General features: G+C 32.1%; 1 protein-coding gene across 1 annotated transcript; it reads left to right on the top strand.

Annotated features, from left to right (window-relative positions):
* The first annotated feature begins 268 nt into the window (after nt 1–268).
* On the top strand, nt 269–5,342 carry LOC100809927 (uncharacterized). Its single transcript, XM_003546543.5, has 9 exons — nt 269–612; nt 730–929; nt 1,336–1,517; nt 1,610–1,894; nt 1,977–2,035; nt 2,157–2,193; nt 2,313–2,384; nt 3,822–4,146; nt 4,832–5,342. The coding sequence occupies exons 1-9, from the start codon at nt 498–500 to the stop codon at nt 5,174–5,176; spliced, it is 1,620 nt and encodes a 539-aa protein (XP_003546591.1). The 5' UTR covers nt 269–497; the 3' UTR covers nt 5,177–5,342.
* Nucleotides 5,343–17,058: the final 11,716 nt, after the last annotated feature.

Below are 17,058 nucleotides of genomic sequence, written 5' to 3'. Positions count from 1 at the left end.
AACACATCCTCTGAAAAATATTACATCTAAAAAGGAGATCAGTGCAAATGTTAAAAACAAAACTAAGAAAGATGTATGTATTTTTACAAAATATCTCATGAGAGATGGGAAGTGGAAAAAACCGTAATTTGGCATCAGAAGTGGAAAAAAGGAACAAAACGCAAGGGCGTTTTGGTCACGCGGTTGAAACGCAGACGACAAACAAAGGCTAAACAGAGCATACAGAAGGGCCTACAAGTATAAATATCGAGTGTCTGTTTCCGAAGACGCGAAATGCAGAAGATTATCTCATCACCACCATCCCGAAATAAAGTAACCTCAAACCACAACTTCTTTGCATCTCACACAACACTCTCTCTCTCTCTCTCTCTCTCTCTCTCTCTCTCTCCTCTCTCTTCTCTCTCTGCGTTTCACTGCAGAACCAAAACAAGCTCCGGAGAAACCGCAACAAAAAAAGAAAAAAACACACAAACTTAACCCAAAACTGTAACCCCAGTATGCCATGCTTCACACCACACCATTCTCTTCTCCTCCTCCTTCTCTCTATTTTCTTCTTCTCTCTCTCCGTCACCGCTGCAAGAACCTCTTCTTTCCATTCCTTACGTATTCAAGGTATTTTTTCCCCTTTTTTTTTTCACTTTTCATGACCTATTTACAAAGTTTTGATATTCATGAAATGGGTATGTTTTTTTTTTCGCTTTTGTTATCTGGGTATTGTTTTTTCTTCAGATGGAATTGAGGGTGGTGGCGAGGGAGAGCACTACCACGAGGTGCTACCGTGGAAAACGAGGAGATCCATGGCTGAAGAAGAGGCCACGAGCAACGCCTCTCTGATATTGGCTCAGAAAAGAACCACAAGGAAGGACCCTTTGGATAACTTCAACCGTTACACCGGTGGTTGGAACATCAGCAATCGCCACTACATTGCTGTCAGTTCCTACCTAACCTTCTATAACCACTCTTCACTTTTTTTTTTCTTTTCTTTTTTCTCTTTTAATAAAAATCAAACTTCTAACGTGGTACTAGTCATTTGTTGGTTTCATTTGATTGTAAATAAATAAATTTCTCTTTAAGTGAAAAAAATAAGATGAAATAAATTTGAGTTTTTCTTTAAGTTAAAATTAGTTTATTAAGAAGTTGGATGGAAGAATTTTCTATACAAAATTAAGTGTATAAAATGATTTTGGCTTATGAAGAAACTCAATTTATTTTACTTTGTCATATTCTTCTCTTTGTAGTTTAAAACTCATGATTTATTCTGTGTTGTGATGTCTGGACTAGTTGGAACTATTAATAATGTTTGGTTAACTTGTGGTTGTTGGCTTTTTGGTGCAGTCAGTTGTTTTCACCGCGGTTCCCTTCTTTGTTGTTGCTGCGGTCTGGTTTGTGGTTTTTGGACTCAGTTTATCCTTAATCTGCTTGTGTTACTGCTGTTGTCCAAGAGAGCCTTATGGTTATTCACGTTTGGCCTATGCTTTGTCCTTGATCTTCCTCATTCTCTTCACCCTTGCAGCAATGTTTGTTCTTTTTCTCTCTGCCATCTATTGTATTATGTTTGGTTCATATGGTTTTTTTAGGTTATCTAAGAGTCTTTGTTTGGTTATGTTAGAGTCGGATGTGTTCTTCTATACACTGCTCAGGGGAAGTTTCATGGGAGCACCACAAGCACACTTAAATATGTGGTGAGTCAGGCTGACTTCACTGCTGAAAACCTCAGGAATGTTTCACATTATCTTGATGCAGCTCAGAAGATTGGAGTCGATGCGGTTTTTTTACCAGGTGATGTTCAGAAGAACATTGATGAAGTTCAGACAAAGATTAATTCTTCTGCTGCAGAACTTTCCAGCAAGACTAAAGAAAATTCAGAGACAATTAAAGATGTCATAGATGCAATGTTAGTACACTTTGAAATCTTGATTTTGGTTTGAGGTTTTGAAATGTCTTTTTTGCTGACAATTATCTGTTGTGTGCTGCAGGCGACTGGCTCTGGTTATTGTTGCTGCTGTTATGCTCTTTCTTGCATTTCTCGGATTCTGTATGTTTGTTTTTTCTTTTTTAATACTTGTTTTGGTTTTGATTTTCTTGCTCTATGTTAAAGTTTGTTGCAATTATGATATTGTCTCATTTGTTTATGTTTTGTGGCCAAAACTCTGCAGTATTTTCAATATTTGGGCTGCAAGGTCTTGTATACTTGTAAGTTAAATTAATATGGCCTTTTTCTATATCTTTATTACTTCTGGACTTTTTAATTCGTAATAGATTTATCCTGTTAAATGTCCAGTCAGTAAATATTGTTCCTTCAATGGCTGCAGTTTGGTTATTGTCGGGTGGATTCTTGTTGCTGGCACATTTATACTTTGTGGTGTATTTCTCTTTCTTCACAAGTAAGTTTCTTGTTTCTTGTTGCATTTATTTTGATTTTCCATTTTTATTTTTCACCTCACTGCCACTATGGTTGCTCTGCTGTCTTGTCTTTTATTAGTCACTCTGTTTCACCTTGGTTCAAATCTAGGATCTCTTGTTTCAATGTTTAGCAGTCTGAGGATTTGATCCTGGCTGCTGATAGGTAGCCTTCATGTAACTTTCGAGGCTTATATATATATATATATATATATATATATATGTATGTATGTATGTATGTATGTATGTATGTATGTATGTATGTATGTATGAAATAATCATGCCTTTCCTTTTATGTTGTTTTGCTTGTTCATCAGTAAATGGATTCATTGTGAGATATATGAAAATTTATTTTTTTTGCAATTCAAATCTGTTAACATCCATAAAAAAACGAATCATTAGTAAATTCTATTGATGTAACATGAACTTTTGTTTTAGGTTATTTTGTGTCTTAATTTATGCTCTAACTAAAATTGTTTAGTTGGACTGCTTTATGTGTTTTGAAAAGCAGATATTATTTTTGAAGGAAGCAGGAAATTTGAAGCTGTAAGAAATAATTGATTGAAACTATAGATGTTGAAGTTGATAATTCATGTTTTTTAAATCAATATAGAGCTTGAATGAAACAAAATTAATCATTTTTTATGACTACATGCTTTGATTGTGATAGCTGAAATGGTAAGGGTCTTTTAAAATTTTCAAAATATCTGAAACAAAATTAATCATTTTTTATGACTACATGCTTTGTCACATGTTTTTTGACCTGTCTGCTGGCCTTTAATTATTGTTATATTTGAGACATGCTACCTTTTCTGATTGAGGGGGTGAATAGTTAAAGTTTGAGGAATGGGCTTTTGTTACTTATAAAATCACCAGTTTATTGCGTCATTTGTTTTAATTTTGTTCTTCTGTGCTTATTTGGCTGAATAATATGTCAACATAAAAATTAGAAATCTGGATTTTTGATATGTTTTGGCTTTGGATAAAATTATTGGTGAATGGCATTGGAGGAAAATGAAAAGCAAAGAAATTTTGTAAGTCAGATGTTTTCCAGTGTATTATAGTATATGGGATTGGCTTATTTTGTAGATGCAAGATTTGAGTCTTGGCAATTGAAGCTGTATTTTTCAATCATAATACTAAATCAAAATCTTCCTACATGAGAACTGAAAAAAGAAAAGAAACTAGATACTATTTAAATGCTTTTGGTGATTAGTTTAATACTTTGAAGATCTTCAATTTATGAAATTCTCGAGGTATGAGGACTCATTTTAATAATCTGTCTCTATACTTCATTTGATGAAGTCCATTGCTGCTATAATAACTTGTCACTGTATTGTTTGATGAAGTCTGTTGTGCTGCTATAATCATTTGTATTGCATATTATGACACAAACTTGTTTTTATGCATATTTGCACCAGTGTCGTTGCAGATACATGTGTTGCCATGGATGGCTGGGTGCAGAACCCTACTGCACATACAGCCTTGGATGAAATTCTTCCATGTGTGGATAATGCAACTGCCCAAGAAACCTTGTTACGAACCAGGGATGTGACACACCAACTTGTTAACTTAGTTGACAACATTGTTTCCAATGTCACAAATAGAAATCTCCCGCCTGCTGCTGTACCCTTGTATTACAATCAATCAGGCCCCTTGATGCCTCGTCTGTGCAATCCATTTAACAGTGATCTCACAAATCGGTCATGTGCAGATGGGGAAGTTTCATTGGACAACGCTGCTGAGGTAAGGGATTATTTAAGATTTTTAAAAGTGAATCTATATCCAGTAAACAAAAGCCTAGCTAGACACTTTCTTGCTGGGCCCTCCTTTTTCTTCACTTTTTTTTTGGTTATTTTTCTAGCCTATAATTGTACTGTTAACTTTCTTCTCTTACCTACCAACATGTTGATGAGTTTGGATACTCATTGTCCAAAGCTAGGTTGTGAAAAATCAAGATCTTATAGGTTCAAAGAAAGGTTTAGCTCCGTGAAAGTAAACCTTCACTTAATGCAAGGAATCTCAGTTATTGATAAAAAAAAAAATTAACACTAAATGTTAGTATATATACACATAACTAATCATGGATTTGTCATAATATACTCTCCTAGTTTTTGCATTAATATTTGATGTCTCACTTTTGTCTGTAAGTGAAATACTCATTTTAGAGGAGCGTGTAAAGGGTGTGATTTTAGTACCTACCAGAAATGAAAAATTATGTTCAAACGCGCACACATAGTAAAAAAAACCCATAAAAAATCACATGTAACGTTTAGTTAAACTCAATAATGCAAAAGGTCACACAACTCATTAATGCAAGCAAAGTACTAAAGGTCAACTAATATAGTTGATTTTTCTACACTCCCCTTTTTGAAGCCCTTGAGCATATTCCTGATATAACATGTGTAACATTCAGATTTTGTTTGAGTAGGTGTGGAAGAACTATACTTGTGAGGTTTCTTCCTCAGGCATTTGCAAGACGCCTGGTCGGATGACCCCGACCATTTATGGCCAAATGGAGGCTGCAGTGAATGTAAGCTATGGCTTATATCATTATGGTCCATTCTTGGTTGATCTACAAGACTGCACTTTCGTGCGGAAAACATTCACAGACATCAGCAATGATCACTGCCCTGGTCTGCAGAGAAACAGTCAATTGATTTATATTGGATTGGTTTTGGTATCAGCTGCTGTAATGCTGTCTTTGATCTTTTGGGTCATCTACGCAAGAGAGCGGCGGCACCGTGTTTATACTAAACAGTTCATTGAGGGCTAAATGTGTTGGGACTTAAACTACATTATGGTTCTCATGTATATTTGAGTTATAGATTGTATTCCGAGCTGGGTTTGTGATGTAGAGTTATTCATCTTACAAAATACCTATATACTTGAGTAGATATATATTGAAGTATTCAGGGAAACAGTTTTATATGGTGCAAAAAGTATTGGTGTGTTTTTTATATCAATTTTTTTATTTAAAAAACACATTGAGATTGATTCGGATAGCTGCGAGTTGAAAAGACTAAGGCATTTGTTACAACTTACAAGCTGTGATTTTGACATAATTTTATTGAAATAAGTTAGTAAGAGTTTGCTTTAAAGTTTATTGTAACAAGTTATTACTTTTGTAAGGTTAAATGAATTTCCTAAAAACTCCTTGAAATTCTTGAAATAGCAATCATCAGGCTTCGGATTCATTGATGACATTGACTTGAAGGTGTTAAGAAGGGCTTAGTTTTTGCCAAGGCTCCAATGAAATTGAATGATGCGCATGGGTTTGATGCTGTAACATGAAAGAAAGTGGATTGCTTTATGCACCTTTTTTATTTTTATTTTTGATTGCATCCTCTTCGTTTTTGTTAAATTTTATTCTAATAATATTCTTATTATGCATGTGGTTAGACTCATCGTTTAAGAAATTAAATCTTAGAACTATGTAAAAAAAATTGGCTTTCGGAATATCTGAAAACTTGTTTATATATTGAAATTTAAATTTCGAAATCCATTTTTCTTTACATTGCCTACTTAAAACTCTTTCTAACAACAATCTCTCGATATTGGGGTTAAATTAAAGAGAAACTAGATATAAACAGCGGTTGTTTAATATATGGAAATAAAATAAAATAAATCTCTAAAAAAAAGAAATAAAATAAAATATATATAAAATATCATTATTAAGATGATTTTTTTACATAATTGAGTGGTCAACAAATAATTATAAAGATGTGGATGGTTTAGTATTTGATAATTTAAAGCTAATAAAAAATTTATTTAAAATAATTATTATGAATGATATAACGTAAATAAATAGACACATAAAGAGTTATATAAATAACTATAAATTATAGATTTCATACATTTATATTCAATGAATCTAGTACATATTGTAAGAATCTTAGAATCTATGATTCTCTTATATAGTTTAAAAGTAAGTAGAATTTACCTTGATCCATGAAAGCATAAGTTCTTCAATCTTCTTTGTCTCAATCTATCTCTGTCCTTTTTGTTATTTTCCTCTCAAGTTCTTGATGGTAATTAGAGGAAAAATCCTTATGACAGAAATAGAACCCTTTGCCTTTTATAAACCAACTTCCATCAAGTTAGTTATCCGAAGTTTAATAACTTCTCATAAGTTTAACAAACTTCCATCAAGTTAGTTATCAAAAGTATGTTAACTTCTCATATTTGTCAATAAGTTCTTTTATTTTATTAAATCAAGTTTAGGCCCTTAATTCACATGAGTCACATTATTCTAACATTCTTCCACTTGACTCGTGTGATGTCATAACACTTCATGATTTAATAATTACATAAATCATAATGCGCATTAAAAGACTTTAGATAAATTGGCTCCATCATTAATCATAATTAAAGATAAAAACAATAAGAGTCATGGCGGTTACATGTCATTTAATCAACATATTCCCTTCCATGTCCTACTATATTATTCTTCTCTTTAATATGACTGTAAAATGAGAAGGTCATAATGGGTTCAAACAAAAGTCATTCTTTCAAAAACATAATATGTTTTCCACATCATAATTTGCATGCATATACACATAAAGTGGAAAACACAAATTTTAGAAACTTACACAATAATGAGCTCAAAGTGTTAAATAGACATTATTAATAATAATAACATTCAACATTCACTAGCAGACATAATGCCCATATTCACTACATGGTCAGTAAATACTTTTGGCGGTAACCCTTTTGTTAAATGGTCAAAAATCATTAGATTAGTGCTAATATGTTCTATTGACACTCTATGTTTCTGAACTTCTTCTTTAACGACAAAGTATTTCAATTCCATATGTTTAGCACCTTTAGAATACTTGTCGTTTTCAGAAAAGAAGACAACTGCGGTATTATCACAATAAATTTTCAGCCGCTTGACAATAGTGTTAACTACTCCAAGTCCTGAAATAAAATTCTGCAACCAATTAGCCTGAACTGTGGCCTCAAAGCATGCCACAAATTCAGCCTACATGTTTGAATCTGTATATCCAATTACCTCAAGATGACCAAATCTCCTATAAGTAAGCATGTGATCCTTTTTTTTTTCTCTTGCAAGTATCTTAAGACTTTCTTTGCAGCTTTCCAATGATCCAATCCTTGATTACTTTGGTATCTACCACGCATTCCAACTGCAAAGCTAATATCTGGCCTTGTGCATGTTTGAGCATACATCAAACTCCCAACAACAGATGCATAAGGGATATTTTCCATCTGTTTCTGTTCCAGATCATTCTTTGGATATTACATGAGACTAACTTTGTCTCCTTTCTGTATTGGAACGGGAGATGCCGAACATTTATCCATTCTGAATCTCTCTAAATTTTTATTAATATATGATTTCTGAGACAAGCCTAACAGTCCTTGTGATCTATCATGAAATATTTCTATCCCTATCACATAGCTTGCCTTTCCCATATCTTTTATTTCAAAGTTGTTAGAGAGAAACTTCTTAGTCTCACTTAATAGACCAAGATCATTAGTTGCAAGCAAGATGTCATCAACATACAAAATAAGGAATATAAATTTGCTCCCACTGACCTTCAAATATATACACCGATTAACAATGTTTTTCTTAAATCCAAAGAACGTAATAGTATCATTAAATTTAAGATACCATTGCCGGGAAGCCTGTTTAAGTTCATATATTGATTTCTTAAGTTTTGCTGCAATATTTGTCATCTCAATGACATGTTCATGCATAGTACTAGAACCATCAAACTTCATGGTGGTTAAAGTACTCATTAATGTCCCAACAAGAGACTTATCAGCAGTTTGGGAGCGTTCTTCCACAAATTTCATAAATTCTTTTGCACTTTCAATTTTGGGAAGAACATACTTAATGTTATTTTCTATGCTCATGTGCATAAGCATTAAACAAATTCTGTTTGACTTTTCCCGGGCCTTATAATGGGTTTTCTCTTCATTGCTACTAGCATCAATAATAGTAGCAGGTTTTTCAACTTGATGAGCGAAATCAAGATCCAACACACCTAAGTGAAATTGGACTTGTTCACTCCAATCAGAGAAATTTAACCCATTAAAAACCGGAACAAACATACCAAGAGAATGCAAAGATACAGGAAGAGATACTGCAATTAACACATGCTTAACATTAATACTTTGAGTCATAAATTACACTTACAATACAAATTCAAATAACAAACAAACATTCTATGTATACTAATGTTCTCCTTTGGGTGATACATTAATACACAAAGAAACATACCGATGCTAATGACTTTAACATTATTTGGTAAGACATATGCATTAATTAGAAATACTTATTATCATTGGATATATAAATAAAACTAATAATGTATACATGCTACCAACAGTCATATCCATAAATTTTAAGAACAACTAATCAACCTTTGGGTGATCCATAAATGTCTTATAATAATGAACTTCAATTAACCCATAAACCAATAATCTATAATTTAGCATCCATTCTATGGGTAATTGAAATAAAATTTTCACTAATTTGGAATTAAACAAAACATAAAGATTTGACCACTTTGGTGATTACAAATCTATCATACATTTAATCCAAATTACTTGATCCAATTTTGAATTGAAATTGATGTAAGAGAGAGATATTGAATTTCAATTCAAGACATTCAAAAATTGGATTCAGGGCATTCCAAACTTGAAAACAATTATAATAATTTTCCAATTGGAATCAGATTCTTACAATGTGTGGAACAAACATCATTCATAGAGAATCATAAATTCAATAACCTATGGCTCTGATACCACATGTAAGTTATAGATTCTATACATTTATATTCAATGAATCTATTACATATTGTAAGGATATTAGAATCTATGATTCTCTCATACAGTTTAAAAGTAAGTAGAACTTACCTTGATCCATGAAAACATAAGTTCTTCAATCTTCTTTGTCCCAATCTATCTCTTTTCTTTCTGTTATTTTCCTCTCACGTTCTTGATGGTAATTAGAGGAAAAACCCTTATGACAGAGATATAATCCTCTTCCTTTTATAAATCAACTTCCATCAAGTTAGTTATCAGAAGTTTAATAACATCCTATAAGTTTAACAAATTTCTATCAAATTAGTTATTAGAAGTTTATTAACTTCTCATATTTGTCAATAGGTCCCTTTATTATTAAATCAAATTTAGACCCTTAATTTATATGAGTCACATTATTCTAACAGTAACAACATTTTTTTTGTAGAAGAAAAATTACAACTCTTTTTAGTTGATGATAACTCTTATATTAACGATATGCTTACTTGTTTTATCCCCGTGTTTGGACTTGTATATAGTGACGTGATTCCAAAATTACGCCAATACGGCTATATCTTCATGCTCAAGAGGAATTAAATTCTAACTGCTATTGGGCTACATAAAATTGTATACAGCTGGAGCGTTTGGGGGACTAAGAGATCAATTCTTTTGACTTTTATTGCTTCCAAAATGTTTTAGAATGTTTATTCTTACAACATTGATCAAGAAATTAAAAAGAACAAGTATTTATTATAAAAGTCATAAAGGAAAAAAATTATTAAATAATGTAATTTTTTAACATGTTATATATATTTTTTAATTTCTTGATCAATATCTTAATTAGGCGACATTTGCCAATAATTTATACAGTAGCTTCCTTAAATGTTACAATCATGACGAAGCAGACATGGCATTCAGCATCAATCATTTCCTTAATTCATTTGCAGTCAGCTATAACTTTTTTTTGAATTTTGTTTATAAGAGTTAAAATTTGGTTTTTGGAAATGTACATAATTCCAATATTTTAGAAATTTAATTTTTATATTATAAAATTAAATCATGGATAAGGATATTAATGAAATGAAATTGAAAAAAAAATGATTAAAAAAAAAGGAGGTGCAAAACGTAACTCCCCAATCCTTTAAAGCATAGGAATCCTTAGGTGAGCCGGTTGTCTTTTACTTGATGCACACCATTAACAACCAATAGTTTTATGGGAGTTGTTATTCTCACTCCAAGATGTTATCACCAATTCACCACACCTCTTTAACGAAAATATATTTTTGTTATATGTTAATTCAAGATATACAAAAAAATGTGTATTAATTCAAAAACTTACTTATTTTTTTAATGTTTTTATGTTAATCCAAGATATCCAACAACATATACCACACCTTTTTGTACAACATTTAATTGAGTTTTATATATTTTTTTATGTAAATATAATGAGATAAGTTTCATGTTTTGAATCTATACAAAATAAAAAGGTTAAAACTCGTATACCAAAATAGTGTGAGTGTCATGTGAATTTAGGAGGATGTTTGAATAATTACAAGTTTCAACTCTTATTACACGAAATAAAATGTATTTATAAATTAAGATTTCTAATTATTTATTACTTCTAATAACTTTTACTAATGACTTCTAGTAATTTTTATCATTAATGACTTTCACGCTGTTAATATTTTCCTAATTTTTGTGTTTTCTATTATTGTACAATTAGTTCGAAGTCTATATTTCTCAAAATACATTTCTAATTGCAAAATAATTTATTAAAAGATTATTTCTCAATACTTCGTCAAAGATCGTAAAAAAAAAAGTATTAACACAATTATTACTAATTAAAATGTGTGATATAAGTTGGTAAATCTTGTAATTCATCATTAATATTAAGAAAAATGGATAAGTCAATTTTTTTCACTAATATTAAGAAAATAAAATATTTCACAACCCAATGTAAAACAATAAGATCTAATATTTCAAGACTAACACACTAGTATAAAAAAGCTTTTTATATCAATCTCTAAAAATTTGATGTAGTATTAAATTATAAGCAACACTTATGCCACTAAGGGATTTCTCGTTCATTTTCCCTCAAAAACTTAGTTCCTCCTTCTCTCAAGAGCTCCTCCCTCTTTCCTCTCAAGAGCACATAGAGGCTTCCCAAGGATGAGGCTTAATCCCCTTCAAGACAGGGTGCTCACTTCTCTTCGTTGGAGCTCATGATCCATTATTGGGTGTTGTTGTTGTTGTTGTTGATGATGAAAACCCCTTTGTTGAGCTAACAGATTCTCCTCATTCTCTTCTCCTTTTCAAGACCTAAGCTTGGAGACAATAGGTAAGGAAAGTTCTACCTCATTGATGCGCAAAAATATGTTCGCATAAGGATAAGTGTATCCTACGCATTAGTAACCATCTACTAAATATAGAATCCAAATGACCACTTGTGTTCCCAAACAATTTTGTAAAACTAAGTAATTAAGGGTTCAAATAAAATAAATGATAGTTGTGGTCAATTGCTTAATTTAGTAAATAAGAATCAAAGACATAAGAGTTGATATGAAAACAATTATAATAAGTAGTCTAGGATTGTGATTTCACACTTACCCCAATTTCCCCAATTCTAATTCTAACAACCCCAAATATTATGAATTATCGATATTCCCAAATTCAATTATTAACCTTTGGTCATGATTTAATAACGCTCTTTGCCCTAATCAATACTCAATTGATCATAGAAATATCGTATTAGGCCAAAGGATTAAGTTCAAAACAAGGGTGATTAATTAATTAATATACCAAAATTTCTCATTAGCAGTTTGATCATGCAAGTTATGTAGAAGAAATCTCTTCCTAGTTCAATCAAATACACACAAATGGTCACCGCCATGCAATAAATTAAGATTCAAAGTGATCAATTCCAAATTTACAATAAAGAATAAAGAAGATATTTAATTGATTGGAAAAGATCAAGGGTTTCATTAAAATCAGAAAAGAGTATAAGAGTATAACTACATCACAATCTTGGACTAGGGAGACTAGTCGCTCATGGCCATGGCAAAACTAGAAATTCTAATAAAGAACATAGACATACCAAAAGAGAAGGAGACTTGACCAGAATCTGTCATAATTCTTGTGATCTCTGCGCTCCTACACAACTAAGAGACTCCCACACGATCCTTTTCTCTTTCAAAACTCTCAAGAACGTAAATAGAACAAAAGACACAAAAAATAGAGGTCTCATTCCTTATTTATAATTTTTTGTGGAGGTTTTCCTTCTATCTTTCCTTAATTAAAGAATATTATATCTTAATCTTATTAATAAGGATTTAAATCTGGTAGGTGATCCTTGCAATCTTTAAGTGAAAGGTGACACTAATAGACCATGGACATACAAAATTATGGCACATGTACAAAATTACCACAACATAAAAAAATTACTATGGTTGTACAAAATTACCATGACTGTGATTTTCTAATTAGCTCCAAAAATTCATGATTTTTAGTTATTTTCCACATGAATCCTCTTAAGCTCTTGTCTTTCACAAAATTATACCAAACTGTGAGTTTTTCCAAATAAAATATATCAAAATGCATGAATATGACATGAAAACTCACATCAAAATACAATCAAGTCTTAATTTATCACTCATGTACCATTGTGTAATTTGATTGGAAGAGTTGTTTACGCCCGAAACACGTTTGATTTTCTTTGGGTTGATGGAATTTGGTGCTTGATTGCCTTTTAGGGTTCTTACCCTTTTATGCTTTTTGATTTGGGAATTCTTGATTAAATATTGTGTATGTTTAATTGATTGTTTATTTGAGTTGTTTTGGACTTGTATTGAGTACCATAATGAGTTTTGAACCATTTATGAGTGATTGGAGAGTATGGAAATGATTGAAATAAGTTTGGTTTCACAAGAACCCTAAAATCGCGAGTTAGAACATTTCTGGACCACTGAGCGAGTTGTGTATTAGTGAATTATAGAAAACATAACTCGTTGAACGAGCCTGAACTCACTAGGCAAGTTGAGTTAACTTATAGGTGACTCAGATGACCAAATTTGGAAAGGTTGTTTGCATGAAAGTTGTAGCACCAGATAATAACTAACTAATGACTTTTGTATCACTTAAAAATATTGTGTATAACTCCAGAAATGATCAAATTAGTTTAAAAATGTCAAGTTGTCAGTAATAAATAAAAGTTTCATAGGCATTTAATTTTAGGCAAAGTATAATTCCAAACTAAATCTTGGGGTAAACACAAAAGTTGGAGATAATCTTCTTAGCTTTCAAATGAGACAAAAATAAACTCAATTGAGTTAGTATATCTTTAATTATCATGTTTATAAGTCATTAAGGTCATAGATGCATAGTAGGAAATGAAGGAGATGGTAACCCAAAAACTTAAGAGATGTTATGAGAGTCATAAATATGAAGCAGAAAGTCATTATAATGGTAGAGTGATTCTTATTTATGATGCGTGGTTTGATCTATGATTTTATTGTTTCTAGTTATCATGTTGTTGAAACTGACGAATAATTGTATGATTGATGCATGATGATTTGTTGATCAAGATGATAATGTGAATATGATCTTGTATGAGTGGCAAATGGATGAATTAGATAAATCCTAATCTGTATCCTGATGGATTGGATCAAAATAATCCATAAATCCATTTTGATCCATTAATTTTTTAATAGATTCAATCTAATCCGACCCATTTGATAAAAAAATCCATCCAATACATTCATTAACGCTTTTTTCATGGGTGAATATCCATCCAAAAAAATATATTTTTAAACTTAATTATTTTTAGTTTAAAAATAATATATTTAAAAAATTCATAATACTTTCTAAAATAATAATAGCCACAACAAAAGTCAATTGAGATTGTTTTTGGTTGACCTCGATCGAGGCTACTTTTTTGGCCAACATTGACTAAGTTTTTTTAGGCTGACATTGATTTGGGCTATTTTTTCGGTTGATGTTGACCATGAATATATCTTAGTGTGTCAAAAATACGTAAAATAACGAAAATAATAATGAATTCAATTAATTCAATAAAAAAGTAGGATTGGATTTCATCGTTCATACCCTCAATATCCTAATAAGATTAACATATATGAATCACTTTCTAACGTTATTGATGCACACATTAAATTATCCCGATCGATCCCTCGCATATGAAGTAAATATTCCAACATTACAATCATATTCTCATGCTATTTGCAATCAAAACGTTATGCTCTATTCCTAGCAATGTAACATAAAGAGTAAAATCATTCAGTTCAAATTCTATGAGTACTTTTTTAGTCAAACTTAAAATCCAATTTCATGAAACTAATGATCAAATAGAATCAAGCATTACGAAAAAAATGAAGTCACGAATAATGAGTAGAAAGGATTCATACATACACAATATCAAAATAAATACATAAGGGTACAAAGATTACATCCAATCCTTTGGAAAAACTAACTGATCATTGTGTAGAGCACAAGAGCAACATGAAAAATGATGAAGGATGCGATCCACAATCATAACTCTGCAATGCCCGGGCTCCACTTCCACTTTCTTCTTCACTTCCTGTGTTTTTTACGCTTTCTCTCTGCCTCTCATATCTCTCTTTCTCCAACCTATGCATGACTATTTATAGAAAAGAGCCAAAAGGTGCAAGCCCATTCGCCCAGGTGAGCTAGCTGGTGTCGGTAAAAAATGGCCTTTGCAAATGTTGACTGAAATAAAACCCTAGTTGACATCAACCAAAACCAGCCTTGAATGATGTCGATTGAAAAACAACATCCGCTAATGTTGGCCAAAAAATATCTAGAAGACATTGACAAAAAAAATAACAACAATGAAAGTCGACAAAAAAACCCTACCCGACAATTTCCCAAAAATGGCATCAGTTGATGTCAACTAAAAAACATCATCAGTTGAAGTCGGCCGAAAAAACTATGGTTGACATCCACTAAAAAATAGCCTGGACAAAAGTAGGTCGAAAAAACCCTAACTGACATTTTTTGAAAAATAACATTGACTGGCATCAATTGAAAAACATCATCAACCGACGTCAGCTGAAAAACACTCGGCTAAAAAATTGCACATACCAATGTAGGCTAAAAAGAACCCTAACAGATAGTGTTAGAAAAACAACATCGAATAAAAAACATCATTATTTGATGTTAGTTGAAAAAACTTTGGATGAAATTAACCGACGTCAGCGAAAAAACATCATCTGTCAACATTGATCGAAAATATTTTGGATGACACTAGCCAACATCTTCGAAAAATAGCATTAATCAGTGTCAATTGAAAAACATCATTAGCCTATGTCTGTTGAAAGATAGCCCTTGTTGATGTAGGCCAAAAAATAGCGTCGCTCAACATCAACTGATAAACTGTGTCGATGTCTGCCAATAAATTGTCTCAATTGATGACGATTGAAAAAAATCCTAGTCAATGTTGGTCGAAAATTGCCCAGAAATTCTTTTATTATAAAGTTGCAATTGCCCAGGTTAAGTTTTAGCTTGCCTGGGTGAGCGACAATTACCCCAAAGTGACCCTTTGCTATAAATAGGCGTCCTAGGAGTGTTTTAAGGGGTTCCAAGGTTCAGAAGTGGAGAGAATTGAGAGAAGAAAGAAAGAAGAAGAAGAAAGAAGAGGAAACAAAGTCGAGGTGCTACCGAATCGTGACCGTGATCATTCCTTACTTCGTTTCTTGTTCTGCGTTCTTCGTGTGACCGTCGATTAGTTTTATTTTTTGGGATTGAATGTGATCTATGTATCCTTAGGGGTCCCCCTTGTTATTATGTGCACATTCATCTTCTCCATCTATCATCGACGATCTCATTTTTCTTTGTAAAGTTCAATCTTAACCGATTACTAGTGTTGTAAAGTTGTCTTTAAAGAGATTAAAAGTTAATAAAGAAAACCAAGATAAAACCGACTCATAACTAAATTATTTTTATCAAATATCACTTGAGATCATTTCAAGGTCCAACGCCTTAACGATTCTCTCTACTTTTCGAAAATTTAAAACATTGTTTCAAGGTCCAACGCCTTAAATGAATTTTTGTTCGCAATTAAAATGAATCTTTTAAAAACATAAAAAATCAATTTAACACAAACATTCATATTTAAAGAACTACGTAGGTCTGAATTCCTCATCGTACTTGAGGATACGTAGGAGCAAGGGCAACACCCTTGTCGATCCAAAAAAAGTAAAAAGGGAAAATAAATAATTTTGAAGTCACGTTATGCACACTCGATTAAAGGCTGCCACCCCTTGTGGCAGGCGCGTGGGGTGCTAAAACCTTCCCTATGCATAAATAACTCCTAAACCCTTATCTTCAAAATTCACAGACCTCTTTTGATTTTCCTAACGTTTTCCTTTAAATGAACGTTGGTGGCAACTCCACTCATTTTCTCCCTAGGAGATGAATGCTTTGGCTTATCTATTTGCTTTTGCCGTCCTGTCGTGAGGTAGGTTGCAATAGAGGACGACTCCACTGGGAACTGTTAGAGAGTTAAGCCACTCGATCATTGTGCAATGTTTTATCGTGACTTCTTCTTTATTTATGCTCCCTCTTCTCTTTTATCTTTTGTTTTGTCCATATTTTTGTATAAACTGGCTATGTTGTTGTGTTTGGTGTGTGTTTTGTTGGATAAAGTGGCCTCGGAATAATTAAGAAGGGGGGTTGAATTGATTATTCTAAACCTTTACTAATTAAAAATTACTCTTCTAAGGCTTTTACTATGTTGTTAAGTAAGTGAAGAATAGAAAAGAAACTTAACCAAAAGTAAAAGCGGGAATTAAAGTGCACAACGGAAATTAAAAGAGTAGGGAAGAAGGAGACAAACACACAAGAGTTTTATATTGGTTC

Source organism: Glycine max, chromosome 15 (genome assembly GCF_000004515.6).
Source record: "Glycine max cultivar Williams 82 chromosome 15, Glycine_max_v4.0, whole genome shotgun sequence".
Lineage (NCBI taxonomy): Eukaryota > Viridiplantae > Streptophyta > Magnoliopsida > Fabales > Fabaceae > Glycine > Glycine max.
Note: the sequence above shows the minus strand (reverse complement) of the source record. Positions and strands in the feature narration are given on the sequence as shown.

What these genes read in the sequence shown, in the direction of transcription:
- LOC100809927 (XM_003546543.5), top strand. Translation starts at nt 498, where the DNA reads ATGCCATGCTTCACACCACACCATTCTCTTCTCCTCCTCCTTCTCTCT. An exon ending in CCATTCCTTACGTATTCAAG is followed by an intron (nt 613 to 729) that starts GTATTTTTTCCC and finishes TTTTTTCTTCAG; the next exon opens with ATGGAATTGAGGGTGGTGGC. An exon ending in TCTTGCATTTCTCGGATTCT is followed by an intron (nt 2,036 to 2,156) that starts GTATGTTTGTTT and finishes AAAACTCTGCAG; the next exon opens with TATTTTCAATATTTGGGCTG.